Source organism: Dreissena polymorpha, chromosome 13, assembly GCF_020536995.1.
Source record: "Dreissena polymorpha isolate Duluth1 chromosome 13, UMN_Dpol_1.0, whole genome shotgun sequence".
NCBI classification, from domain to species: Eukaryota; Metazoa; Mollusca; class Bivalvia; order Myida; family Dreissenidae; genus Dreissena; species Dreissena polymorpha.
In genome coordinates, this window is record NC_068367.1 from 27313967 (window position 1) to 27339531 (window position 25565).

General features: G+C 36.8%; 1 protein-coding gene across 1 annotated transcript in view; it reads right to left on the reverse strand.

Annotated features, from left to right (window-relative positions):
* LOC127854535 (uncharacterized) overlaps positions 1 to 25565 on the reverse strand; it is a 66897-nt gene that overhangs the window by 37218 nt on the left and 4114 nt on the right. The window contains exons 2-18 of the mRNA XM_052389600.1: positions 23686 to 23751; positions 22683 to 22783; positions 22378 to 22473; positions 22079 to 22204; positions 21072 to 21359; positions 20748 to 20874; positions 20434 to 20539; positions 13914 to 14021; positions 11765 to 11997; positions 11071 to 11237; positions 10699 to 10828; positions 10059 to 10243; positions 9390 to 9564; positions 8207 to 8333; positions 7431 to 7622; positions 6803 to 6839; positions 5132 to 5256 (exon numbers count right to left, since the gene is read on the reverse strand). Coding sequence (XP_052245560.1) covers positions 5132 to 5256; positions 6803 to 6839; positions 7431 to 7622; positions 8207 to 8333; positions 9390 to 9564; positions 10059 to 10243; positions 10699 to 10828; positions 11071 to 11237; positions 11765 to 11997; positions 13914 to 14021; positions 20434 to 20539; positions 20748 to 20874; positions 21072 to 21359; positions 22079 to 22204; positions 22378 to 22473; positions 22683 to 22783; positions 23686 to 23751 — 2389 coding nt within the window. The remainder of the gene's footprint in view (positions 1 to 5131; positions 5257 to 6802; positions 6840 to 7430; positions 7623 to 8206; positions 8334 to 9389; positions 9565 to 10058; positions 10244 to 10698; positions 10829 to 11070; positions 11238 to 11764; positions 11998 to 13913; positions 14022 to 20433; positions 20540 to 20747; positions 20875 to 21071; positions 21360 to 22078; positions 22205 to 22377; positions 22474 to 22682; positions 22784 to 23685; positions 23752 to 25565) is intronic.

Sequence of the window (25565 nt, forward strand, 5' to 3'; positions counted from 1 at the left end):
CCCCCAACAGTTCCGGTTATTATCGTAAATGGAAATCGATCGATAACTGTAAACGCATTGCTAGATGACGCAAGTACAAAAACGTACATCAATAGTGATGTAGCGGCAGAACTCGGCTGTAAAGGTAGAACGGAAAAGGTCAAGGTCAATGTTCTGAATGGTCAAGTCGAGACTTTTGAAACTAGACCTGTTGAATTCAAAATAAGAAGTGTCAACGGAAGCGTGAAGATAAATGCAGTAGCATATACAGCTAACAAAGTAACAGGAGACATGAAAGTTGTTGACTGGAACAAGTACCAAAGAAAATAGCCACATCTTCGTGACGTAACATTTCCAAAAGCTACGACCAGACCTATTGTTGACATCTTAATTGGCATTGATTGTGCAGATTTACATTATGCACTGGAAGAAAGAAGAGGTAGAGCAGGGGAGCCAATAGCGCGGCTTACGCCACTTGGATGGACATGCATCGGTATTCCATGTACAAATTTAACACCGGTCCTACAAACAAATTAAGCGCAAACTTACTTTGTACGAGACGTAACGGAAATCGAGAATCTAAGCCTGACGCTTAAGAAATTCTGGGAAGTTGAAAGGGAATCAACTGAATCACCTGTCGTTAACATTGACGAGCAACAAGCACTTAAAACAGTAAAACAGTCGTGCATATTCGACAATCAGATGTATCGCGTTGCCATTCCATGGAAAATCAACGAAACTGTTATGCCAAACAATTACAAAATGGCACTGAATAGATTAGAGAACACAGAAAAAAGACTTAAACGATGTCCTCAGGTAGCTAAAGCATACAGCGAATGCATCGAACAATACGTAGAAAAGGGATACGTGTTAAAAGTTCCGGACTCTGAAGTGTCCAATTCAAAATGGTTCCTACCTCATTTTCCTGTTCTGAGGCCAGATAAAGATTCAACAAAAACCAGAATCGTGTTTGATGCTGCAGCAAAATTCGAAGACGTATCACTAAATGATTAAATACACCAAGGCCGAAAGCTACAGTGCGATATGTTTGACGTGTTGCTAAGATTCAGAAGGCATCCCGTTGCAGTAGTTTGCGACATAAGCGAGATGTATCTCAGAATAGGCATCGATCACGCGGACAAGCCATATCACAGATTCCTATGGAGGGGAATGAATCAGAACCGTAGTCCCGATATCTACGAATTTGATAGAGTCGTGTTCGGTGTCAATTCATCACCATTCCAAGCACAGTATGTCTTACAGCAACACGCACGGGAAAATTTGAGCGCGTTTCTAATAGCTGCTGAAACCATTCTCAAGTCAACATACATGATGGATGATTCAATGGATTCCGTGGACAACGTGCAAGAAGGGATAAAGCTATACAACGAGCTATCGAGTATGTTGACGCGCGCCGGTATGCATGCGAGAAAATGGCTTTCAAACTCGACCGAGGTTCTAAAAGACATACCTATTGCTGACCGAAAATCAGAGGTAGATTTGGATGACGAACAGTTACAGTCTGCAAAAACGCTTGGTGTGTGGTGGATAGCAGAACAAGACATGTTTACATTCAAAGAAAATACACCCGAAGAAGGAATGAAGTACACGAAACGCAACTTCTTAAAAAGGATTGCGACGTTGTTTGATCCAATTGGTTTGCTAGCGCCTTTTACCATTCGGGCAAAAATGTTGCTTCAAGATATGTGGAGAGCCGGATTGACGTGGCATGAAAATATGGACGAGGAGCTGACCAATTCAGCACGAGAGTGGTCTGAAGAACTGAGAGAATTGAGAAGCATTTCCATTCCAAGGTGTCTGCGGGCAAAAGACAATATACCGGAAAACCCTATCTTTGCACACTTTCGTCGATGCATCAGAAAGCGCATATGGAGCAGTTGTATTTGCAAGGTGTACATATGAAGACGGTTCTGTTTCTACAAGTCTTATATCTGCAAAAACAAGAGTTGCACCAAACACATCTACAAGCATACCTCGACTCGAACTAATGGGAGCTGTCATCGGAATGCGGCTAGCAAAACGAATTTGCAACGTTTTAGAGTTTAAGCTGAGCACAGTTACATTCTGGTCAGATAGTGTGAATGTTTTGTGGTGGGTAAGAGGTCGTTGTCGACAATTTAAGCCGTTTGTTGCAAATAGAGTTGGTAAAATTCAAAGCGACAGCAATCCAGAACAATGGAGATATGTTCCAAGCTGTGAAAAACCGGCAGATCACCTGAGTAGAGGTTTGAATGCAAAAGAATTGATCGAGTGCTTAAGTTGGTAGAATGGTCCTGAGTTCCTAGTGCGATCGCCTGATGAGTGGCCATCGAATAAAACAGTCGGCAGACCAACATCAAATACAGAGACGAAAAGAAAAGGTACAATTGAAAAAACATTTGTAGTTGTGAATGACTCGAAAAATCACCATCTAGTTGACTCACATCGTTTCTCCATTTGGTTAAAACTCAAAAGAGCTATTGTATGGATTAACAGATTTTTCAACAACTGTCAAAAGCCAAAAGAGGAGAGAACATCGGTACCACTACGAGAAGATGAAATTAAGTTGGCAGAGATTCAACCTATCAGACAGACACAGCAAAAGCACTTCAGCGACGAGTGGAACGCTTTGTATAGCCAGACGTACCTTCCATTAAGCAGTAAATTATTAGGGTTGAAACCAATGTTTGACGATGATGGCGTGATGCGATCTAACGGTCGACTTACCCATGCTGGTTTTTTATCTTATGACGTGCGATATCCTATTATTCTTAGACAAGGCCAAATCACTAAATTGATAATAAAAGACGTACATGTTGGTAACAATCACGCAGCAGGAACAAACCATACTCTATCAACCTTATCGGCTCGTTATTGGATCATATCAGGACGAGAAGCGATTCGAGAAATGGAAAAAGAATGCATGGAATGTCGACGAAGAAAAGCAAAAGCATGCCAGCAAATTATGGCACCACTGCCAATAAACAGATTAAAGGCGTCAATTCGTGCATTTATAAGGACGTCAGTCGATATGGCGGGTCCGTTCATAACCATTCAGGGGAGAGGAAAACGTCGTCAAAAACGTTATTTCTGTTTGTTCAACTGCTTGGCCACGAGGGCCGTTCATTTGGAATTAACGTATGGTCTGGACACAGATTCGTTTTTGAACGCCTTCTACAGAATGACAAGCCGTAGAGGATTGCCTGAAGAAATGTATTCTGACAACGGTACCAATTTTAAAGGGGCAGACAATGAACTTAAGGCACTTGTAGAACACTTGGACACAGACAAGATTGCGGAAGCAGCGGCAAACAAGGGTGTCAAGTGGCATTTCAATCCACCATTAGCTGCACATTTTGGGGGAATCCACGAAACAATGTTTTTGCCAAAAGAGCCATCAACGCCATATTGGGAAACGCAGATGTCAACGACGAAGAGCTGATGACAGCAATTGTTGGAGCCGAGGGCTTATATACTCTCGACTATTGACCTACCAATCTTCGAATTCCTCAGACGACATTCCCTTAACACCAAATCATTTTCTGCACGGTCAAATGGGAGGCAAGTTCGCACCATCTACAGTAGATGAAACACAGTTCAGCATGCGGAAGCGTTGGCGGCGTGTACAAGAGTTAGTGCGGAATTATTGGCACAGGTGGTTCCGGGTTGGTTGTCTAGCCTGAATGCTAGACGTAATGGGTTTCATCCTGAGAGCGACATTAAGATTGGTGAAGTCGTTGTTATTATTACTTCGGAAACGACGAGGGGAAACTGGCCACTAGGACAGATACTCGAGGTTTATCCAGGACAAGACGGTCGTGTCAGACTCGTGAAAATCCAGGTTGGAAGCAGCACCATGACGAGACCGGTTACAAAGATATGCCCATTAGAACTGGACAATTAATGATTAGAATATCGAAAGAACATACAATTATTTTACGTACACAATTTTAGCATTTAAATATTTTTTTTCAATATGTATCAAAATGTACTGTTTTTGATGGAGGGGAAAAATGGACATTAGATTTTAACATTTTATTTGTATAGGCGGAATGGTTCCGTTACGTAACTTCGATTTGTGACGTAACGTTATAGAACTGACGTCGTTACCTAGTGATGAACTAGATAGAGTCAAGGATTGTTTTTATATTGAGGATCCTTAACAAATTTTCATACCAAAAGCGGGTATTTGGCGTTTATATTGTTCCCACTATCGGGAAAATAGTAAATTACGGATTTCCCATTATCGGGGATAATTCTCCGTAAATAGTAAATTACGGAAATTCACATTATCGGGGAAACTTCTTAAGTCTCAAAAAAAACATTTTTTGAAGATACAAAGGGCCATAACTCCTTTCCTATCCGATGGTGTACAATAACATTTGGCGTGAATCATCCTCTTATCCATATATATACTCATACCAAGTTTCAATGAAATCCGTCAAAGCACTTCCAAGATATGGCTTCGGACACAAAAAAGCATTTTCCAAGATGCAAAGGGCCATAACTCTGTTATGAACAGATGGTGTACAATGCCATTAGGCGTGCATCATCCTCTTATCCATATATATATACTCATACCATGTTTCATTTAAATCCACCGAAGCACTTCCAAGATATGGCTCCGGACCCAAAAGTGCCGGACGGACGGACGGAAGGACGGAAAGACGAACGGAAGGACGGACGGACGGAAGGACGGACAACGCCAAAACAATATCCTTCCGCCTATGGCGGGGATAATGAAGCACTACGCGATTGAATAGTATACTTTACAAAATCAGAAATAACCTATTTAAGATTTTTTTTGATATCTTAACGAATTGTATTTCGAATAAGAAAGAAAACAAAACACAACATATATTCAACATGTATGCCCTGCACTTATTATTAATCTTACAGTTCAAAAAAATTATTATCATAAAAAGCAAAATATAATATGTTTCAAATAGTGATAAAGACAAATACGATAACGACATGAATTATTATAAAGAAACCACTTGAAATTAATTGGCGGTTATGTTAATGCTGTTGATGCTGATCAATTATGTTTTTCGGCAAAATATGATGTTTATGAGTTAAGACTGGTTACAACAATAATTATGATGATGGGGATGGGATTATAATCAGATTGATTATGATGAATATCACTTACAAAGAACGCTATATTTATGACGATCGGTTGACTATTGTAGCACCCACGAACTGTAGGAAGGTCCCACTGGATCCTGAAGCTGTCTGGCCTCTTGTTGGTGATCCGGATGTTCTCAGGCCCAGAATCTAGACAGGGTCAAATCCTTTTTAGGCATATTTTTAACCATTTTTGTACTAGTATATTACGTCCTATATTTCAATCGGCTTCATCATGGTTCCTACAGTGCGTTACATTCGCCCGCTTGTATTATTGATGTTGCCAATTCCACATGTTTACGTATTGGTTCATTTACCAGGATAGAAAAGATAGATCTACAGACGCTTTTTAGTCTCCGAGAAGAGTGCATGAATTTTTTCAAACGACAAATGAAAAAAATTCAACGCCAAGGAAAATGGATAGACGAAAGAGTAAAGAGATCGACGGAACCATCGTTTTAAAGAAGCAGCTTCATAGCTGAGACAACGCATCATCCGAACAAACCATAATCAATGCTTCCTTGATAAATCTTTCTCAGTTCCATAAAGAATCAAAATGTCCTCGATTGTGATCATTTGTTCCGGGAAATATTATAGTACTCTTACTATGCATATAATGTCGAGCTTAACAGATGTACGGAAAGTCAATTATCTGGACAATCAAATTTACGGAAAAGCAGCAATAACCATTGAAGATTTCGCGCTGAGGAAGTACGTACGAGAAATAAGTGAAATGATGATGCGCTGCTGACACCTACACACACACGCTGCATGAAGGTGGTGCTTTTACTTATCTGCATCTCGATCATCCCTCCACAGCATCTAAATATTAAGCGACACGTTTAAAGGCGCACATCAGAGGCTTAGGCGCGTTTTGCAACCATCAGGAGACATATGCAAATCTTTTGGGAACGATAGTAAGCGACACAGTTTTGGCGAAACTAAGAAGAAACATGACACATGGCCATTATATTTAATTTTGCTGAACAGCAAATTTTGACGTCAGTGACTGTGACATCTGCTCTCAACCTGGAAGGCGTGTTTCGCTGATGGAAGTCGCTTCGACCGTGCGGTTGCGTGTTGTTAGAATATTACTAATAACATATTACAATTAATCCAGCAAATAAATAGGAAAGGAAGAATGAAGACCGGATCATTAAATTCTAACAACCAAAGCTGATCTCCCTTCGAAGCAAATGACAAATAGACATCACTAAAACGTTGGGAATGCCATGGCAATCTTTAGGACTAAACATTCAGCCAAAGAAAGTTACCGATTTTGGATGATTTCCGCTCACTGGCGTATGTACTAATGCCTTAAACAAAGAGCCGAAATCACCCTAACATCAAGTATGTGGTAGAAGTGTAAAGACAGCCATATTGCACGAGAGACGACGTCAACTCAGCGGTGTCGGTAGTACCTTACGGATCAAAGGCAACACCACCAAACGGGACGTGACAAAACAGACGATTTCCGTGAGAGCTTTTGTTCAAACCAAAGCGGAACCTCCGAGAGAACATAGAGACACTCTTGTCTTTTTCTTTTCTCTCTCTCTCTATCTCACTATTAAAAAATACATTATTAAAACGCATTATAAACAGATAATTGTGTAATGGTGAAAATGCAACTACAACTCAACACTCAAGTTAACATCCAATATGTTATTTGATTGTTAGTGCTTGTAATTTTACTTACATATTTCGAGTCCTTTCAATGAGTTCAGCCGTTTGATCTGTAATAGACCAGTAGTTATCTGTAAATCAACGACTGAGTGGCCATTTCGTAATTTAGGGTAAATGCTTCAAATGGTTGCTTAATTGATTCCTTTAACACATAATTAGACAAAGATAAATGTCGAAGAAGAGAGCCATGCTTAAGCAAATATGAATTTTAGGGTCAGCTATCGTAAAGAATTAAGCTTATGCTATTACAACCAATGAAGAGCGACTGAAGAACGACAATGAATTTCATTGTTAAACGGTTTATAATGTTTTGGGCTTGCGTTGCTTAAACATACTTCTCTGCGTATGCAACAACATATTACATGTGAAACCTACCATGATAAACTCCTATCTAACTTATTTAGGTGAATGCAACACATCCCAAAAAAATACGACACTCAAGGATCTGACCAAGACCTGCAGACTGTTATATCCGGAGCACTTATCGGCCACTCTGAATGTGCTGACGTGGTTGTACTACCTTCAGAATAGTTTTTTATTATTCCAACGATAATCGAAGCTTCGCTATACATTTGTAAAATGTTTATGCGAAGGACTATAATTAATTTTAATGTGTGTTGTCTAGAGCCTAATGTTGATACCTGGAACTGTGTATAGACCGGTTGTCGCGCCTGGTTGAAGGCACGGACTGTCACAATGGCTCCCGCTGTGATGCTGTAGTCCATCTTCGGGACCAGAAACCAGCAGTTGTTCAAGCGGACATTCTGTCGTTCCAGGAAGCAGGTGACCGGGTCTTTGGACGGTACACAGGCCGGGTCAGATGGCGACTTGGTCTTTACAACAGACAGATATACATGATGAGCGCACATGTTTGAGTTTACAAATGCAAACGAGCTCAAGGATATAAGGCCTTTTAAGTACTTAGTTCCAAATTGTATTTCTAACAAAAAAACGATACAAGTGTAAGCTTCGAGGGTCAATGTTTACGGGAAACTTGACAATAAAGGCGCAGTTAGCATTATTGTTCTTAATCAATTTCGACCAATGTCTAACACTTGTACCATTTCTGCTTCGGTTTCATTTAGATTTTTACCGATGGTTGAGTATCTGACCAACCGCAAACAAATGTTGTTTTGTGAGGTTTTTCGAATTTGTATTTTGATTTGACTAATGACAACAGTGGCGCACTGTCAATATTTGATTGAGTGGCATCGAATGAGTCGTACAAAACACTTACAAATTACGTACGAAATGCCTCCTTTAAACAGTGATTTTATAGTGGTGTTAGCAATTCTAGCCTTCTGCGATTGTTGATGTATAAAGCCTTCATACAATTAAGTTTAAGCTCGTTCTGGACCTGCTTATTTACTCGTGACCATTATCGCCATTAACAGCAGAACTCATGCTCGTACCCTACCTTGTCCATGCTGCCATTCACCACCTGCTGGAATCTGCGAACTTCGCCGATATCCGCCATGGTGATGCTAACATCCAGTTCTATCTGGTATACGCCGCTCTCTTTATCTCGGGCGTAAAACTCGTAACTGAAAAACACAGTTCAACTTTGGACATCTAAACATGAAAGTGATCATATAGACATCGAGATCATTTCATGTAAGTACGTGAATAGAAGTTATTTTGTGCCTTTATAGTATACACATAGAAATCATAAACCTTTGCACACATGGTCATCGTGGAGTGTATAGTTTATAAAAGAAAATTAATGACAGTGTTGACAGGGACATGAGAACGTTTCATTTGAAAGTAAATGTAATGACGTTTGTTCAGTTAATATTCCATCACATGTCAACAGACACTAATACTTAATGAATAAATGAAGTATTTAAACAGATATGGTAGTTTGTTGAATTTCGTGGACAGTGTGTTAAAGGGATCTTTTCACGCTTTGGCAAATTGACAAAATTGAAAAAATGTTGTTTCAGATTCGCAAATTTTCGTTTTAGTTATGATATTTGTGAGGAAACAGTAATACTGAACATTTACCATGGTCTAATATAGCCATTATCTTTTGACGATTTTAAAACCTAAAAATTATAAAGCGTTGCAACGCGAAACGATTGAATAATTTGGAGAGTTCTGTTGTTGTCGTTAAATTTTGTGAAACTACGAAGATTGCTGATATAAGGTATAAAATACATCAATTAAGCGTACTCGGCGGAATAGCTCAGTAGGCTAAAGCGTTTTTACTTCAGGACTCTGGCAGGACTCCAGGGGTCACTGGTTCGAAACCTGGTCCGGGCAATGTTCTTTTCCTTTTTTTAATTTTATTCTTGATTTTTTACTGGAGCTTTTACGATCCAATGTTTACATTTATCGATATAAAGCATTTAATGAATAAGTTAAAAAATGCCAAAATCTGTGAAAATGCACCTTTAAGTAGACAGCAAAAAATAATTAAAAACTTATTATGTACCACTAATTGTCAGAGTGTAATGATTTGCCCTTTTTAATGGAAAAAAGTGAGTGACTTTGTGCTTTTTATTATTTTTTATTATTCTACAGCAAGTTTATATATACAATCATTAACATATCGCTTACACTAGATTTACATGTCAACAATGAAGATCGGACATTTATACCTGCTATAGTAATAGCCGCCATCCGTCTTTCCAGCATTTGGCGTGAACGAAGATGTTTTGTTTTCAGCTAGATTGGAGATGATATGCGGTGGCGTGACATCAATAGTAACTGTTGTCTTCTTCTCCAACATGTTGCCAAGTATATCGAACGCACGAACCCATAACGTTACAGTGTCTAAAATGGTGGTGATAAGACATTTATTCAATATTGATACATGTTTATATATGTTTGATTGCCTATAGGTTTGTTTTGCAATGCTCTCTTTTCTTATTTTATTTGATAAAAAAATTGAATGTCTACTTTCTTACATAAACGTTAAAAAAGGTTATGTATTGCAATACGTGCTATTGTCAAATAATTAAAAAAGTGTTTAAAATGATTTTCTACACTTCTGAAAAAAAAATCTAAATTAATACCATAATGCTGATGCTTGAATAATTACCTCTATAAAACATTGTGGGTGTTTAAATGACGATTAATTTATAATAAATAAGCTAAATAAATATTCTTTTCTGAGCTTTCACATCTAATATCATGGTAGCTTAAACTAGATTAATTTAATTATTTTTTTTGATTGCCATGCGTGTTTGTTGTTGTTGTGGTTGTTTTTTTAAATAAAACATGTTCCCATAAAGCAATTATTTCAGTATATGTCACAAAATACCTACCACCGTGATTGGTTGACACTGGAAGATCAACGTTCTGCGTCAAACCAGTGTTCCACACGGTAGGGGCTTGCTCACTGGCCTGGTTTACAACGTAACCGTACTCGAATCGCGTAATCCCATTGACGTTAGGAATAGCGTCCATTGTCCTGTTGCCCTCTGTGTCATCGTAAGAGTCAAACACGAACCTTGGTAAATTAGGGATGCTTTTCAGGTATTTGAAACAGTGATAATATATTTTGCGTGACTTCAATTTGAGATGTGTGTTAGTTTGTTTGTTGGACTTTTAGCCGTTTTTATCAATAAAGTTATATCGATGCGGTATTCAGGACACTTAGATGACGTCATCATAATGTACAGTTGATCAGATATCAGCTTATATGTCGCCTAAGGTAAATCAGGCATATACCTTATTATAAATAAAATATTATAAAATAACTAATGATTTGTTCACTTGATCCGAATATCGCATGCATTTTAGGAAATATTGTTTATCATTCGATCAGAAAAACGCCATACACTTATATGACGTTGGCATTCATTTAATAAGATAAGATAAACGTGAAAAAAAAACGGTTATGATATATTCCATAGAAAGGTAAATATACACATACTTTGTATTTAAGTACAAATCATGGTTTACTTTTTCACGTTCCGGATTCCAATTGATTCGAGGTCGTCAAAAAGAGTAGGGAACTTTTTGATTTTGTTCAGGAACTTCTTTTCGTGATGAACTTTGTTCACAAAATAGTCCGTCCAGTTCAGTTTGACCGCTGAAGTAAAAAATATGCGTGTTGTTAATGGTTTAAATCGAGTTACATAACATGAAGGTTTTGACCAGTACATAAAGCTGTGTCATTTTTTATTTTATCGTTTTGAACGGAAATCATATTACGTACTCTTACGTACTATGCTTCACCGACTATTTGCGATATTGACACCACTGCTCATTCAACGAATCTCTTCCGATGCAAACAGAATGTTAACAGAATGATATCAATATAAGTATTTGTACACTTAGTTTCCATCTGCCAGCGGTAACCGGTTTCCTTTGCAGCGGAAGTTGCATGTAGACCATGAACACTGAGAGGGTTGGTAGTCACGCTGGATACGTTGTCGTACAGGGCGAACCGACGAGTGAAGATGGAATTGTTGGCGTTGTCCGTCACCTCCATCACGATGCTGAAATACAAATAAAATTGGTATTGTTTCAGATTTTTTTTCTATTTCTAAATAAAGATGTGGGAATGCAATTTGAATGAGTTGTCAGTAGATTTTGTATAATTCACATCAGATAAGCTGATCAGTATTATGAACGTTAAACGTAAAACAATGTCAGTCTTAAGACACGCAATCTACATTACATACACATTGTGTAGATAAACCTATCCTTACAAGGTCAATCTTAACCAAAATCAATTAGACCAATACATGCGGAGAAGATTTTAAAAACAGTAACATTCGATGTATTGATGTTATTTGTGTGCGTGGTATAACCTTACAAGTACGCATGGACCATGCATTGACTTATTGGTTATATACATATCGACTTACTTGAATTTTATTAATCGCACCTCACATATCTTAGAAGTGTGATTATTTCAAATTAACTCAAAGGTAAGCCCAATGGACTTTAATCTCATGGCTTTAATACAGCTTTTTTTCAGCCAGTTTTTGTAAAAATATACAATCAAGAAACGGATTCTCACCTGTACAGGCCTGGTTCTGGCGGTGTGAATGTGGTACTGAACAAGTTCTGTACCATAGTATTCCCCGTATGGATTACGCGATTCTCCATGAGGGGCAAGGTTGGGTTAGCCTCCGTGAGCTCCAATGTTTCGTCCTTGACCTCTAGCCGGTGTAGCTCCAGGCGGTATGCCCCCACCCCCGCTGAGTAATTGTCCGTGTCCACCCAACCCTTCCATTCCAACACTATCGGCGTCTGTCGGAAAGATGTCTCAAATAGTAATATTTTTGCTTTTATTCACTCGCTGTTCAAGAAGACATGTTTGGTGTAAAGAATAATTAAAATCATACAATTAAATATAAAATATCTTTGTTGTCGATGTGATTGCGATCACATCATAGGTGAAAAGACGATTTACAATAGTGCTCATGATAACAAGTTATAAGTCTCGCGTCCTAAAAAGACCTTCCGATCCAATTTATTTTATTTCCTTGTGAATTGGTCGAGATTCGAATGCATCCCACACCACACTGAACAGTTTATATGCAATATATACAAAGTATAACATATTTGATTCAGTTTCTATCAAAAGCTTTTAAACCACGATATAATAAGTATTTGTCAAAGAAAACATTGTCATTACAATACATTACAATTTCATATCACAACAACTGGAAAAGAGATGACAGAAGTTCCGATTCTTCACGTGTACGCATATTTTTAAAATAGTCAATTAATTTAGTACATGGAGGTTCCTCGGGTGGAAGTAACGTACCCTGGATAGTATATGGGCCCAGGAGCCCAATTTATTCAATATATGTAATCATGTTTAATGAGAGAAAAATTGACAAAGAGCCATGAACGAAAATCCACGTCCTCTGATATTGGAATCATAACAAGGTCATTATCTAGAATTTATCATAGACCTGTCTTCGCGGGCCGCAAAAATGTCAAAAATAGCTTTAATCCAAAGCATCCCTTTAACCTTTCAAAAACATTACTACAAAGAAATCTGTCCAGCCGTTAACTCACAGTCGGTCGATAACCAAGCAATATTTCGAGCCCCTTAGTCAATGAGAATAAATCTTAGACAGACTTTCAAACAATATTTTTGAGTTTTCTCCCCTCAATCGATAGCTCGCGTCCTATTCCTTTAAAACAACGAGGCATGTCACATAATACATAACAACTTACCTATATATATTGATCAAAACAAATATTAAGTTTAAGGGTTCATTTGTATGTTCATGTACCAGTTAAAAGGAAGACATATTTAGAATGTTTGAAAATTGATTTTATCTGGAAAAGATATATTAATAACTGATAGGCGTGCTTACATTCCCATGATATATGTTGAATAGTTTTAAATTCACTTTGACAAAGGTACCGTTGGTTGCAGTAACATCCAATTTTAAATAAAAGGAGTCAGTGCATATGATTCTATGTACAATTCTTTATTGCAATAACTGTTATTTGGTTAACCATGTAATACGAAAGTGCATATACAATTTGTCTTTTGTTTCAATGTAATTGAAAATGTTCGACAACACTGCCGAAGAGTTACTTTTATCACACAAAGGTTGTGTACCTTGTTTGTTTACTAACATGACTAAGATGAACCGTATGCTATTGGGAATAAACGGCTTGATAAGAGCTTTATGTGTCTGAGTTAATAATTCCGAGACAAAAATATATGAATAGTTTTAACCTGTTTGACATGTATTTAGAGCAGATTTTACATACAGTATTTATTACCGTTATTGGTGGCCAGTAATGCATTTTTTTTCCAGGTTTAATACCTTTTGGAATGCATGTATTATACCTTGTGTTTTAGTCACTGACAAATTTGCATTTACTAATGAGTGTTTTAAAGCTCTGAAAAGAAAGACAGCGTGCACTTCCATCGATAAACAAACACATATCCTAAATATACGTATAAGACTACGTTTAAAAGGAATAACCATGCATAAATGTTATGTTGAAACGTATTATGCTATAGGGCAGTAGTTTCAGACTTACATTATTTTAAGGCTTCAGTGTACGGCAAATAAAACGTGTTATATTGCTTGTTCAAATAATACCTAATCATCATGACTGTTGCGCCGGGCTGACACGTAAAAGTTTTGCTCCAACTAAAGTGTACGACAAACACAACGTTTTAAACTGCTTACCTTGGTGAATTCTGACGTAACCTTCAGGGCATTTGCGTTATACTGACAGGTGAATGTTGAGTTCTTACTACAGTGCACAGCGGGCTCAAAGTCAAACTTGAACTCCATCTAAAAAATGAAAACATCACGGAGTCATATTATGGGCTGGGCATTTTATGAATATTTTACTCAAGAGCATGTTAACAGCTTTTTCTACTTCGAAAGAAAATTAGTAAGGTATCTAAAAATAAGTTATAAATAACTGATCATAGGACATATTAAATAAATTTAAGAACGCATAGGTTATGAAGCCCCGGATTTCCGTTCCCAAAAGGCCCATACCATTTCGACTACACATGTATGACATCATATACTTTTCCAAAATTCATGTTCAAGCATAAATGTTCAGACTACTGGACTATAGCGGTAAAGTTCGGCAGGAAACGTATCTTAGACCGGGAAAATAGGCATGGAACCAAACTTTTGCATTGAACCGATTTGAATTACCGCGAGTTGATCTCCCAGAATGAATGTTTATGGGTGTCGCACAATGCTTAGTATTATCTCGTATTGATATACTATACAAGATACGTATTGATGCAAAGCATCAAAGGGCGTCGGTAATTTCAGTGTAAAAGGCACTCAATGAAGTTACATGGAACGATTTTTTTCTACTGTAAATATTAATATATTGGCCGATTATTTTAAACAAAATCGAAACAGATACTGGTATAACCATTATCTATAATTTTTTGTTATAATCCCCAAATAACCATTATTCATGATGTTGTGTTATAACCCCCAAATAACCATTATCTATGATCTTGTGTTGTAACCCCCAAATATTTCATAGTTCATTTTATTTACAATGGTTTCCTTTTTTTTTACTGGCATCCGTGTGCAGTTTTCATTAATGGAACATAACTGTGTAGGTTTTAAAAAATCTGTTTCATCTTGTAAGCGTAATTTCATATTTTTCTCAACTTCAAGGGGAGATGATTCTGAACTTATTCTTACGTTGCTCATTTACGATAGGGGTTGAGTACTCATTGATATGAAAACACTGCACAAGTTTGGAAAAAAAATGGAATGAAAACTGTAAATTGCATAAAGAAGCTGCATTTCACAATACTTTGAAATTCAGTAAAAGATCATAATAGATTTATTGCTCCGATATTCATCATTTTCAATAGGGTTCGAGTAATACTGATATAAAAACACTTAACAAGTTTGGAAAGATTCAGACGAAAGTTGTGAAATCTTTTAAACAAGTGGAAATTGTTTATTTTGTCAAATTTAAAAGAAAAAAAGTCTGGACTTATTGTCCAGCACCCGATTGTATAAACGCTGGTTAAAGTAACCGCTCAGTAACATTCAAACCTTGGTAAGTTTTCGGTTATTCAGGTTTAGTAACCTTCTGGGTAACTCGATTGTATAAACACGATATACCGCAAAGTAACCTAACCGCGCAAAGTGGAATTTAACCACCGGTAACTTTAACCAAAACATTCCAACAATGCATTTTCTAATGACGTAATTTTCGCGCGAAGTGTCACGCTTATAAACAGCGACATGTATTATTTTTTATCAAATTCATTTACAAATGAATTGACAATAAAATAAAGTGTACATTTTAACTATGGAATCATCAAAATGACCAGGGACTAATTGATAATGATGTCGGGATTTGCATCATTTAGCGGAATCCCTGGTGCTTCCAAACTGCAAGAGAGTGCTTTCAAAGACGTCTATTCTGTTCTAGATGTAACATAAAAAGTATACATGGTCGTCGTAACATGCTAGCCTATCCTTCTAATTTGTCTTATATCCCGTTTTCACGACTGCGTTATAAAATAATACGGGAAATAATATCTTTCGCAAAATAACGGTTTTTACACATTCAAAGCACAAGCTGAGTACAGTATATCATTAACTTAAAATTACATCAGAAAATCACTCTGTCTGTAGTCCGACATTGCATATTGCAGTTGAGAAAAGTGCGAGTCTTTTTGACGATTTATTATAAACGCGACTTATTGCACATGTAAATGTACTGCATAACGACATTTGAATTGTCAATTTATCACATTTTCCTTATTTCGTTCAATGTGCATTGTTTATAATCCGTGCATATACTTTTAAGATTTAAGAATGTGCAACAAGCCATACAAATATCGCACAATTCATAAATAATCTGCACTATTTGCTTTCCGATTTAATTCACGTTAGGCATAGAGATGTGTAAAGTATAAGATGTTAAAAATAGCATCACATTGGAATTCGGAATGTCCCATTTTGTACACGGGTATAATGCATTCATTTATCTGTTGTGTAATGGGATGTTTTCCATTCTTTGTTTATTAAAATATTAAATTATTTTCTTGTACAATAAGAGAATTTACCATAGACAAATTAAACATTGTTCAAGTTTAAATATATCTTTGTATGCAGAAATCTGCAAATGCAACTGAGTTCACCAACGGCTCTTATTTGAGCCGCGTTCTGAGAAATCTTGGCTCAATTCATGTGCGTAAAGTGTCGTCCCAGATTAGTCTGTGCAGTCCACACAGGCTATTCAGAGACGACACTTTCCGCTGTTCTGGTATTTTTAGTTTCAAGAAGGTCCCTCCTTACCGAAAATCAAGTTTAGGCGAAAAGTGTCGTCCCTGATTAGCCTGTGCGGACTGCACAGGCTAATATGAGATGACACTTTACGCACATGCATTAAGCCCAATTTTCTCAGAACAAGGCTCCTTTGATAAACTGCTCCGGTTCATTTTAACAGCAGTAATGAACATAGAGTACATGACGTAGCGTGTGACGAAGAAGATAGTTTATTGAGTTATTAAACTCATTTGAATAAAGTGATAGGATGGCATAAGGGTCTTTATTTAACTATGCTAAAATAATTATTAAAGACCCTAGATGCAAAATCGTCAATTATTGAATTAAATGGATTATTTATGGATTTTAAAGGATTATTTAAGGTAAGATACTAGTTCGAACGTGTTTTGTTTTTTGTTTGTACTTTTGTCGTTCCCTGTTCTCGGTGAAATGATTTTAACATGGGCGCCATTGATGCATCGGATCACACACGGCATACCCATAACAGAAAACATGTTCTGTGCGTCCTTAAATTCGTCGTCCGAAGTCGGAAATCGTATTGCCCTGTAAATTAAGTCAAATAAAGTGTCAGTCGCTGCAATTTGTTGTTTACTCGTCGAAATTGTGAAGGTCGTCGATGGTTAGCTTTTATAATGTCGCGCGCCGCAGCCATTTTGTGTAGGTTACCTCTCGGTTTCTTGTACTTTCCCACCTAGGGAAGCAGGGTAGGGTAACACGCCCTTGAGTCGATTTTGCCCTTGAGTCGGACATTTTTATCTTTGTAGTTTTCAAAGATCAGTTTTGTTTAGCATGATTTGTGACGTTATATCGAACAATTTACCCTTCATACTCAAAATAAATAAAATTTTGAAATGAAATGTTATCAAATATTATCTGACAATGAATTTGGATTCGTTTAAGTTTTAATTACTTCTGGTTACGGAAAATTCAGAATTTTCAATTATCGATTATTTTACTACCATCGGCATCTAGGTCAGATACGTTTGACAGCATTCATAAATGACTTTATCGTCGCTGTCGTTCTCAAACCTCATAGGTACAAAATGCCAACTTTTCAGGAGAGAGAAAAAACCGACTCATTTTTTTATAGGAAACCTCGTAGTTGCAAATAAAAAAAATTATAAAAACGTTTTTGTCAAATTTGTCCAAACGAAACGACGTACCAATAGGTGAAATGGCGTCGCTACGACTTTTCGCCGGGAAAAAAGCCAACAATCATTCTACAGCATTTCGTCACGTCACGTGGCTTTTCAAGGGCTCTGATTGGCGTAGAGCTAAGAGATATAGCACAAAACACGCGCCAGACTTCATATATTCGGAAAAGACGAAAAAAATATTTTGAAAATTTTGGAGCTACGAGGTTTGAGAACGACAGCAACGTTATATTGAAAACATAATCTTATTCTATAATAACGAAAGGTAATGTTCAGTGGTTTGCTCTATAGTATAGGTATAACAGTAAAAAATGAATTACAACTCAATTAGCCCTTGAGACGAACGCAATTCGCCCTTATGGCGAACATGAGTTTATGTAATGGCAGAGGCATGCGGATGAGAATTAACAACATATTCATTTCAATTAACCTGATCTATAAAAAAAATCCCATAACTCACAAACAACAAGAATCACACAATGTTTTATCCTTTTATGTCTGCACTTTTCTTTGTAACCCCCACTGCTACAAATGGTTCCGCTGTTGTGAAGGTCGGATAGACACTTCAAGTGACCATGTCATTTTTTCTCTTTTATAACTTATTTTCGTTAATATGTTAACGAAAGAATAAACTTATAAAATCAACACATGTCTGTTACTGTGCAACTTGCATTTTTATAAATATATAGGGAATGGATAACCAAATAAATGCTAAATACAAATCTATGTCCGTGTTAAGGGCGAAGGTGTCCGACTCATGGGCGAATTCAGTGGATATTGTTATTCCACTATTTTTCAATGAACATAAGCTGGGAATCAAATAATAATATGTAAAATAGATTCATATGATATGATAGTTAAAGCCTGAACAAGCTAAGTCCCGGCTTTGATCACAAATCTTTTTATTATAGACTTATACCGCTAACCCGTCCGACTCAAGGGCGAGTTACCCCTATGTTTTAACTGGGTTTTAACCGATCGGTATAACTAACCAAATTTTATACAAACGCTTACCGACCAGTAAACAACAAGCTACCGACTTTTAACCGACGGTATGTGTTTAACCGCCAGTTTAACTGTTTATACAACCGGGTGCAGAAGTTTCTCATTTTAATGAGGTAAAAATGCTCATTGATATGAAGACACTGTAAGTTTGGAAAGAATCTGATGAAAAATGTTGACATAATCACCTAACCAAGCAGTTTTTCACTTTTTTTTTTAATTCAAAGAGACATAATTCTGGACTTATGGTCCGATATTGCTCATATAGAGAATTTGGGTTGGGTCCTCATTGATAAAAAAACCTGTGCAAGTTTGGGAACAATCGGATGAAAATTTTGGACTTCGAACAACGATTTCAAAATTTCTCAAATTCTAAGGAAGATAACTATGGACGTAATGCTCGGATAATGCTAAAGGGCCCATACCACCTGGATAGTAATACGTGTCGCGCTTCGCGCTCTATATGTGGTTCTTAAAAAAAAACTGGTTGCTGGGACACAGCTCCTCCTTGATAAGCGGCTGCTTCCTTTATCGCAACTCATTGTTACAATCAATAATACGTGTCGCGCTTCGCGCTCTATATGTGGTAGGGATAGTACTTAGGGCCTATGATAGACAACCATAAAAATACATGGATAATAGATGTGTTGTTTGCATTTATTTGTTAATATAAAAACACGTGTATTTTTTTATAAGATATTTAAGTGATGTAAGAAATTTTAATTAACGTCACCACGCGGCATCCATTAATTTTTATAAAAATGTCCAATTGTAGTAAATTGGCTTTTAAAATGTCTACATAAAATAAAGCTTTATTATATTTATTAACCTGACTGAAAAAAATTGTCAGCCACCGAACTGTTCCGTTCGTGCCGGAACCCGGGATTGAACCGGGGGTCTTTAGATGATTGTTGCGTAAACAACTTCAGTCCAACGCTGTCCCAACTGAGCTATTCCGGCTGACATCATTTATGTACTGCTATTTGGTGAAGTTGTGTATAGCGATCGTTATTAAATGTCTATTAATAAACTAATACATTGTACGTTTTCGTACCACTACGCCTTCCAATAAACTTGCTTGCGCGATAGGTCGTCAAATATCGTACTACATTGATTCTCCACGAAATAAGCAAATTAGAAAAACCACAAAATAAATATATTTTGATAATGTTTTGTTTTTATACAAATCCAGAAAGTTTCGCGTATTTGCCCAGTCCCTGTGATCTTTCCCCAGTGATCAGTTGTGGATCAGTTATTAATTAAAACAATTAGTTTTGCATTATTGGCAATAAATGTTGTAATAAATGTAATAGGCACAAATGCAGTACTTATTTACACTAATTTACACAAAAAATCACCACTATGCAAGATATTCTTAAAACAAAAATATATACATTGATCCGTAAAATATCTTCTCCTCCCATAGGCGAAAAAAAAATGCATTACATACTAGTCGCCGCTCTCCAGAGCGACGCCAATGATTATTAATGCTTATGGAAAATCGCAAAATAATTGCAATCTTTCCCACGTGTTCTATTTAAAACATGACCCCAAATCGTCATGTTATGTTTATTTCAATCTGACAATCTGATTATAATAATACTGACAGTTGCCGAAATACAGATTTTATAAAATCGTCACGACAAAAATACTTCTATTGGAGTAATGTGAAAATTAGTAACATAATATTATAGCATCAAATGACAAAATGACGTATTGTATACCAAATGTGTTCTTAAGTATCGGTTTGTGACCTTTACCTGTTTCGTGTACTCGGTACCAATGATGCTCTCAGGGCGGACATTGACATCAGGTAATACAATTTTGCGCTGGCCCCCGCTGTATGCCGTCAGTTTCACTACCATGCTGAAGAAACCGAGGTACATATTAAGTTGTACCTTTATATTAATTGGACTACTTTGATACTTTCCAAAACTGATCTTCATGTGCGAGTGTATGTAAATGTGGTTTTAATGGTTATTAACGAAGTGCATTTTTATGCAACATGTCGCGTTGAACGTATTTTTTAACGTCTGCCGAAGAACGCCGATCCCTAATAGAACGCAATACTCACGTGTCTCCGTGCTCGATCAGCGTCTTGAAGGGTTTGTCTGGGATGGAACAGTTCATGAGTTGCGTGGGATTAGACACGCTGATACCAGGACATGTGAAGCTGTAGGTCCCACGCTGACCAGCGCTCTCTGAGACATAAAATAGTTGCTCTATTGTGCAGCCGAATTTGAAATAATTCCATTTTGTAAAACAAATAAGTAAAAATTATAGTTGGTTCATTTTTAGGTAAACTAAAAAGTTCTACTGAAAAAATAATCGTGAGATCGATGACCAAGATGAACATATACAAGTCAATATTTTTATGCTACGGTAAACAAACCCATACCTTTTTTAAAATCGAACACCTTGACTTCCACTTTTCCACCTACGATTCCGTATTTGAAGTCATGCACGTATGTTGGTCTTTCGGGCATTGTTTGCGGTTCCACGTATCGGGCTTCGAACTGAAATGAGAGGTAGTTGAAAACCTGCTGGTTACTCCAGACAACTCGTTTCTGTGGATCCTCATCTGTGGCATCCAACTGGAAGAAGTATAGAAGCTCCTCTCGCGTGTTCCGGATGTGTGATATGATTGTGGTTGATCTTCCGATAAAGGGTTTGTTGTTGTTAGCAACTAAAATTTTAAAGGAAACATTTTCTTTAGTACGATTTGATTATAAATGATAAAATGAGTCTTGTTCTGAGAAAATTGGGCTTATTGCATGTGCGTAAAGCGTCGTCCCAGATTAGCCTGTGCAGTCCGCACAGGCTAATCAGGGACGACACTTTCCGCCTAAACTTGATTTTCGGTAAGGAAGGACTTCTTTGCAACTAAAATATCATAAAAGCGGAAAGTGTCGTCTCTAATTAGCCTGTGCGGACTGCACAGGTTTATCTGGGACGACACTTTACGCACATGCATTAAGCACAATTTTCTCAGAACAAGACACAAATAATCAACTGCCTGCACCGATACAAAGCCAGTTATCAAATGTTTACTAAACACATGACTGACTGTGTGAAAAGTATATAAAATTATCTCTGGCAGTAGACAACAATAATTGTATCTTGCACTGTTGTTATGTTTAGAATTGTTTGTACGTTTTATGTTTGTTTATAAGCACCATTTTAATACATGCAATGCCCCAATATACATTGAATCCGTCTGAAATCGAAACTTCGTAGTGATCTTGAAATATATAAGATGTGTGATGTTGATGATCATAACATCGATCTTGTATTTATTAACAACAATGTCCATTTCATGTATTATGGATATGATAAATAATAAAACCACTGTCTTATTGTATTTTATTTTTAAACTTTAATTTCTGCTAAGCACGTATTCTTTACTTTTCATGCAGCCGGGATCTGAAGGCAATGGAAAAGTTGTCGTCTTGTCAAAGCCTTCAGTGCAGTTACATTTCGAGTCCTCGTAGCAGTCTCCGGGATAACACGGGTGGTTACGTGAGCAGATTTCTAAAAAATATATAGAGCAGTGTAAAAACGATAAAAATGCAGACAAAAATAACAAACGGACACACTTTGAGTACATATTTTTTTTCTAGAACATACTTTCAGTTTCTGTCTTTCTCGCCACTTTAATGTATAAGTATGTATTATACATATGTATCCGCGTAAAGTTACGTTACCTGTCCCACAGAACGTTCCCCTCGCAAGATCGTTACATTTACACATGTTTGGTTCAATGCATCTGCCACCGTTTAGACATCTTGGCGAACAAATTGCTGTAAAATATTCATAGATATCCTTCAAATAAAATTAACATGCATAGCAGATTATCGTTGCATTCATATTACCAAATGTATAGGAAACTCAGTAAAAGATATGCTCATCATAAAAATTGTACATAATGGTTTTGTATCAATCCGGTTCATTTTTTTTAATTATATGCTTGCTAATTTCAATTGATTAAATACTCGTTGAAATGACCTACGTTTATCGCATATAAAGTTTCCATTGTGTTCCCAGCCATTGGCACAGCGTTGTTTCGTTTCCCAAACCGTACGTTTGTACTCTATCCAAAGGGAACATCCCCTGAAGATTTAAAACACTGACACTGTTACAATATACTTATTCCAATCGTTTTGTATTTTTTAATGCGAAAGCTTCGATTTTGGCCAGATGCATGTTCAGTATATTCCCCTATAATCCTACATATTCTCAACAAGCATTCGAAGCTGAATGCATTCAATCAATAAAAAGGTATGTCCTTATTTATGTAAGAAATAACTCGATTCACAAAACTCCCTTTTAAAGCAACGACCTTAGCAATCCTACATACCACAAGTATTGACACAGGCATAGCAATCCTACATACCACGAGTATTGACACAGGCAAAGCAATCCTACATACCACGAGTATTGACACAGGCACAGCAATCCTACATACCACGCGTATTGACACAGGCATAGCAATCCTACATACCACGAGTATTGACACAGGCATAGCAATCCTACATACCACGAGTATTGACACAGGCATATGCATCCTACATACCAACGAGTATTGACACAGGCATAGCAATCCTACATACATATACCACGAGTATTGACACAGGCATAGCAATCCTACATACCACGAGTATTGACACAGGCATAGCAATCCTACATACCACGAGTATTGACACATGCATAGCAATCCTACATACCACGAGTATTGACACAGGCATAGCAATCCTACATACCACGAGTATTTACGCAGGCATAGCAATCCTACATACCACGAGTATTGACACATGCATAGCTATCCTACATACCACGAGTATTGACACAGGCATAGAAATCCTACATACCACGAGTATTGGCATAGGCATAGCAATCCTACATACCACGAGTATTGACACAGGCATAGCAATCCTACATAACACGAGTATTGACACAGGCATAGCAATCCTACATACAACGAGTATTGACACAGGCATAGCAATCCTACATACCACGGGTATCGACACAGGCATAGTGACGACGTTGTCACCTTTTCCTCACTATACGACACCAGATTCCTGGAATTAAATAGAGAATATGTGTTGGATTCGGTGTATTATCGATTTAAATTCACGAGTGATTATAGAAAATAATATTTTGCACGAGTGGCGCAGCAACGAGTGAAAATATATATTTTCTATGATCACGAGTGAATTAAAATCGATAAAACACCGAATCCAACAAATTTTCTTTTTATTTTATGCTTTTTTCACAGTTGTATACACATTGTTAAAGAGTTTAACTAAAGAATTTCGCTGAGATAATGACGTCATTGCGTCAAAAAATGACGTCATTTCACACTAAACAGTTAAAATTCTCGATAATTTTCACTGTTAATTTTCACTGTTTAAAACAGTGAAATTATCAGTTTTAATTCACTGATATTTCTCTATAAACCACCGGAAAGCATAAAATAAATGTGTTTTATATGAAATAATGTCCAATGTACGTATAGCTCAACACTTTTTAATATCGTATCTGCATGTCGGAAATATTACTAAAGATACAGTTACGCAAACCGTATTGTACTTGTTGGTGAACGCAATAGACATGTTTAGTTTTGTTTGTCTTTGTTTAATGGTGAAATGCCGTTGTGTTACTTATACACACAATACTGATTAGTATATGTTCACTAAAACGTATATTTTAGCTGCATCATAATCGCTTTAGCATGCGTTATAGAACGTGTGCGAGAGGCTTTTCATTGTATTTCGGTGTTCCTATGTAGTAATATTACTGGATGGTGGAGCTTGACCGTTTAATAACCAGAAATAAGAAGCTTGCATCGTACATGCGCATTGCAAAAGGAACTAGCATTTGAAAAACCCCACTATTCCAGGGGTATAAACAATGCAGGTCTATAAATTATCTTTCCAAAACCACATACTATATCAACCGTTCTTATTTGAATGAAAATACAATTGATACACAAAGTGGACCAGCGTTGGGGTAAGTGGGATCTTCCAACCTCTACCGGAATCTGGAACATTTTTATTGAAATATAATAATTTACATACTGTACCCTCTAATTACTATTAAGCTGTTAAGCATACATAACTTTCATGTGTTATTTATGAAAAAAACGAGATGATGTATTGTGCAAGCCAAACGCGCCTTAAGAATGCTGCAGCATGATATTGAATGAAGTCATAAGAAAGCGTTATGCGCGTAACATTGACTGATTAAATACGATGATTTATTATTCAGATCTAATCCTGCAATAAGACTAAATAGCGGTATTAAGGTCAAAATATTATTTAAATTTAACTAACTTCGTTCCTATGTTACATCAATCTTAAAACTATTTATTGGAAAATGTAGTGATATTGCAAATTAACGTTTGAAACGATTAACTTTAAAATGTTATGTGTAGTTGCGTTTTATTTTCTTTGCTTTTTAAAACCGCATTGGATCAAATGCTCAATTCTTAACTTCACACTCATACGCTCAATGCTTAACGTGATATTATGCGCATTTTTCACTGTTGAATTGAGCGCAAAAGAATTGACAGGTCAAAATAGTTAGTTAAAATGTGGTTACTGGCCAATTATCTGCAACTCATTTTCTGCTAGTTGTTTATAAAAGATATAAATTATATTCGATATTTTACATGACTGGACAGTCCTCTAAACCGAAATGATCCGTAAAACAAAATAGTGTCTTTGTGTCGTATGAACGAATCTGCACTTAAACTAAATTTAGATTCAAATTGTAAATCGAATCATTTCTGTTGTAAGTTGTCAAAACGAAAGTACGATTGATATTCAAATGCATTATTTTTCTCTTTCCGGGATATTGTTTTAGTATGTTGATACTGCATTAACAAATATAA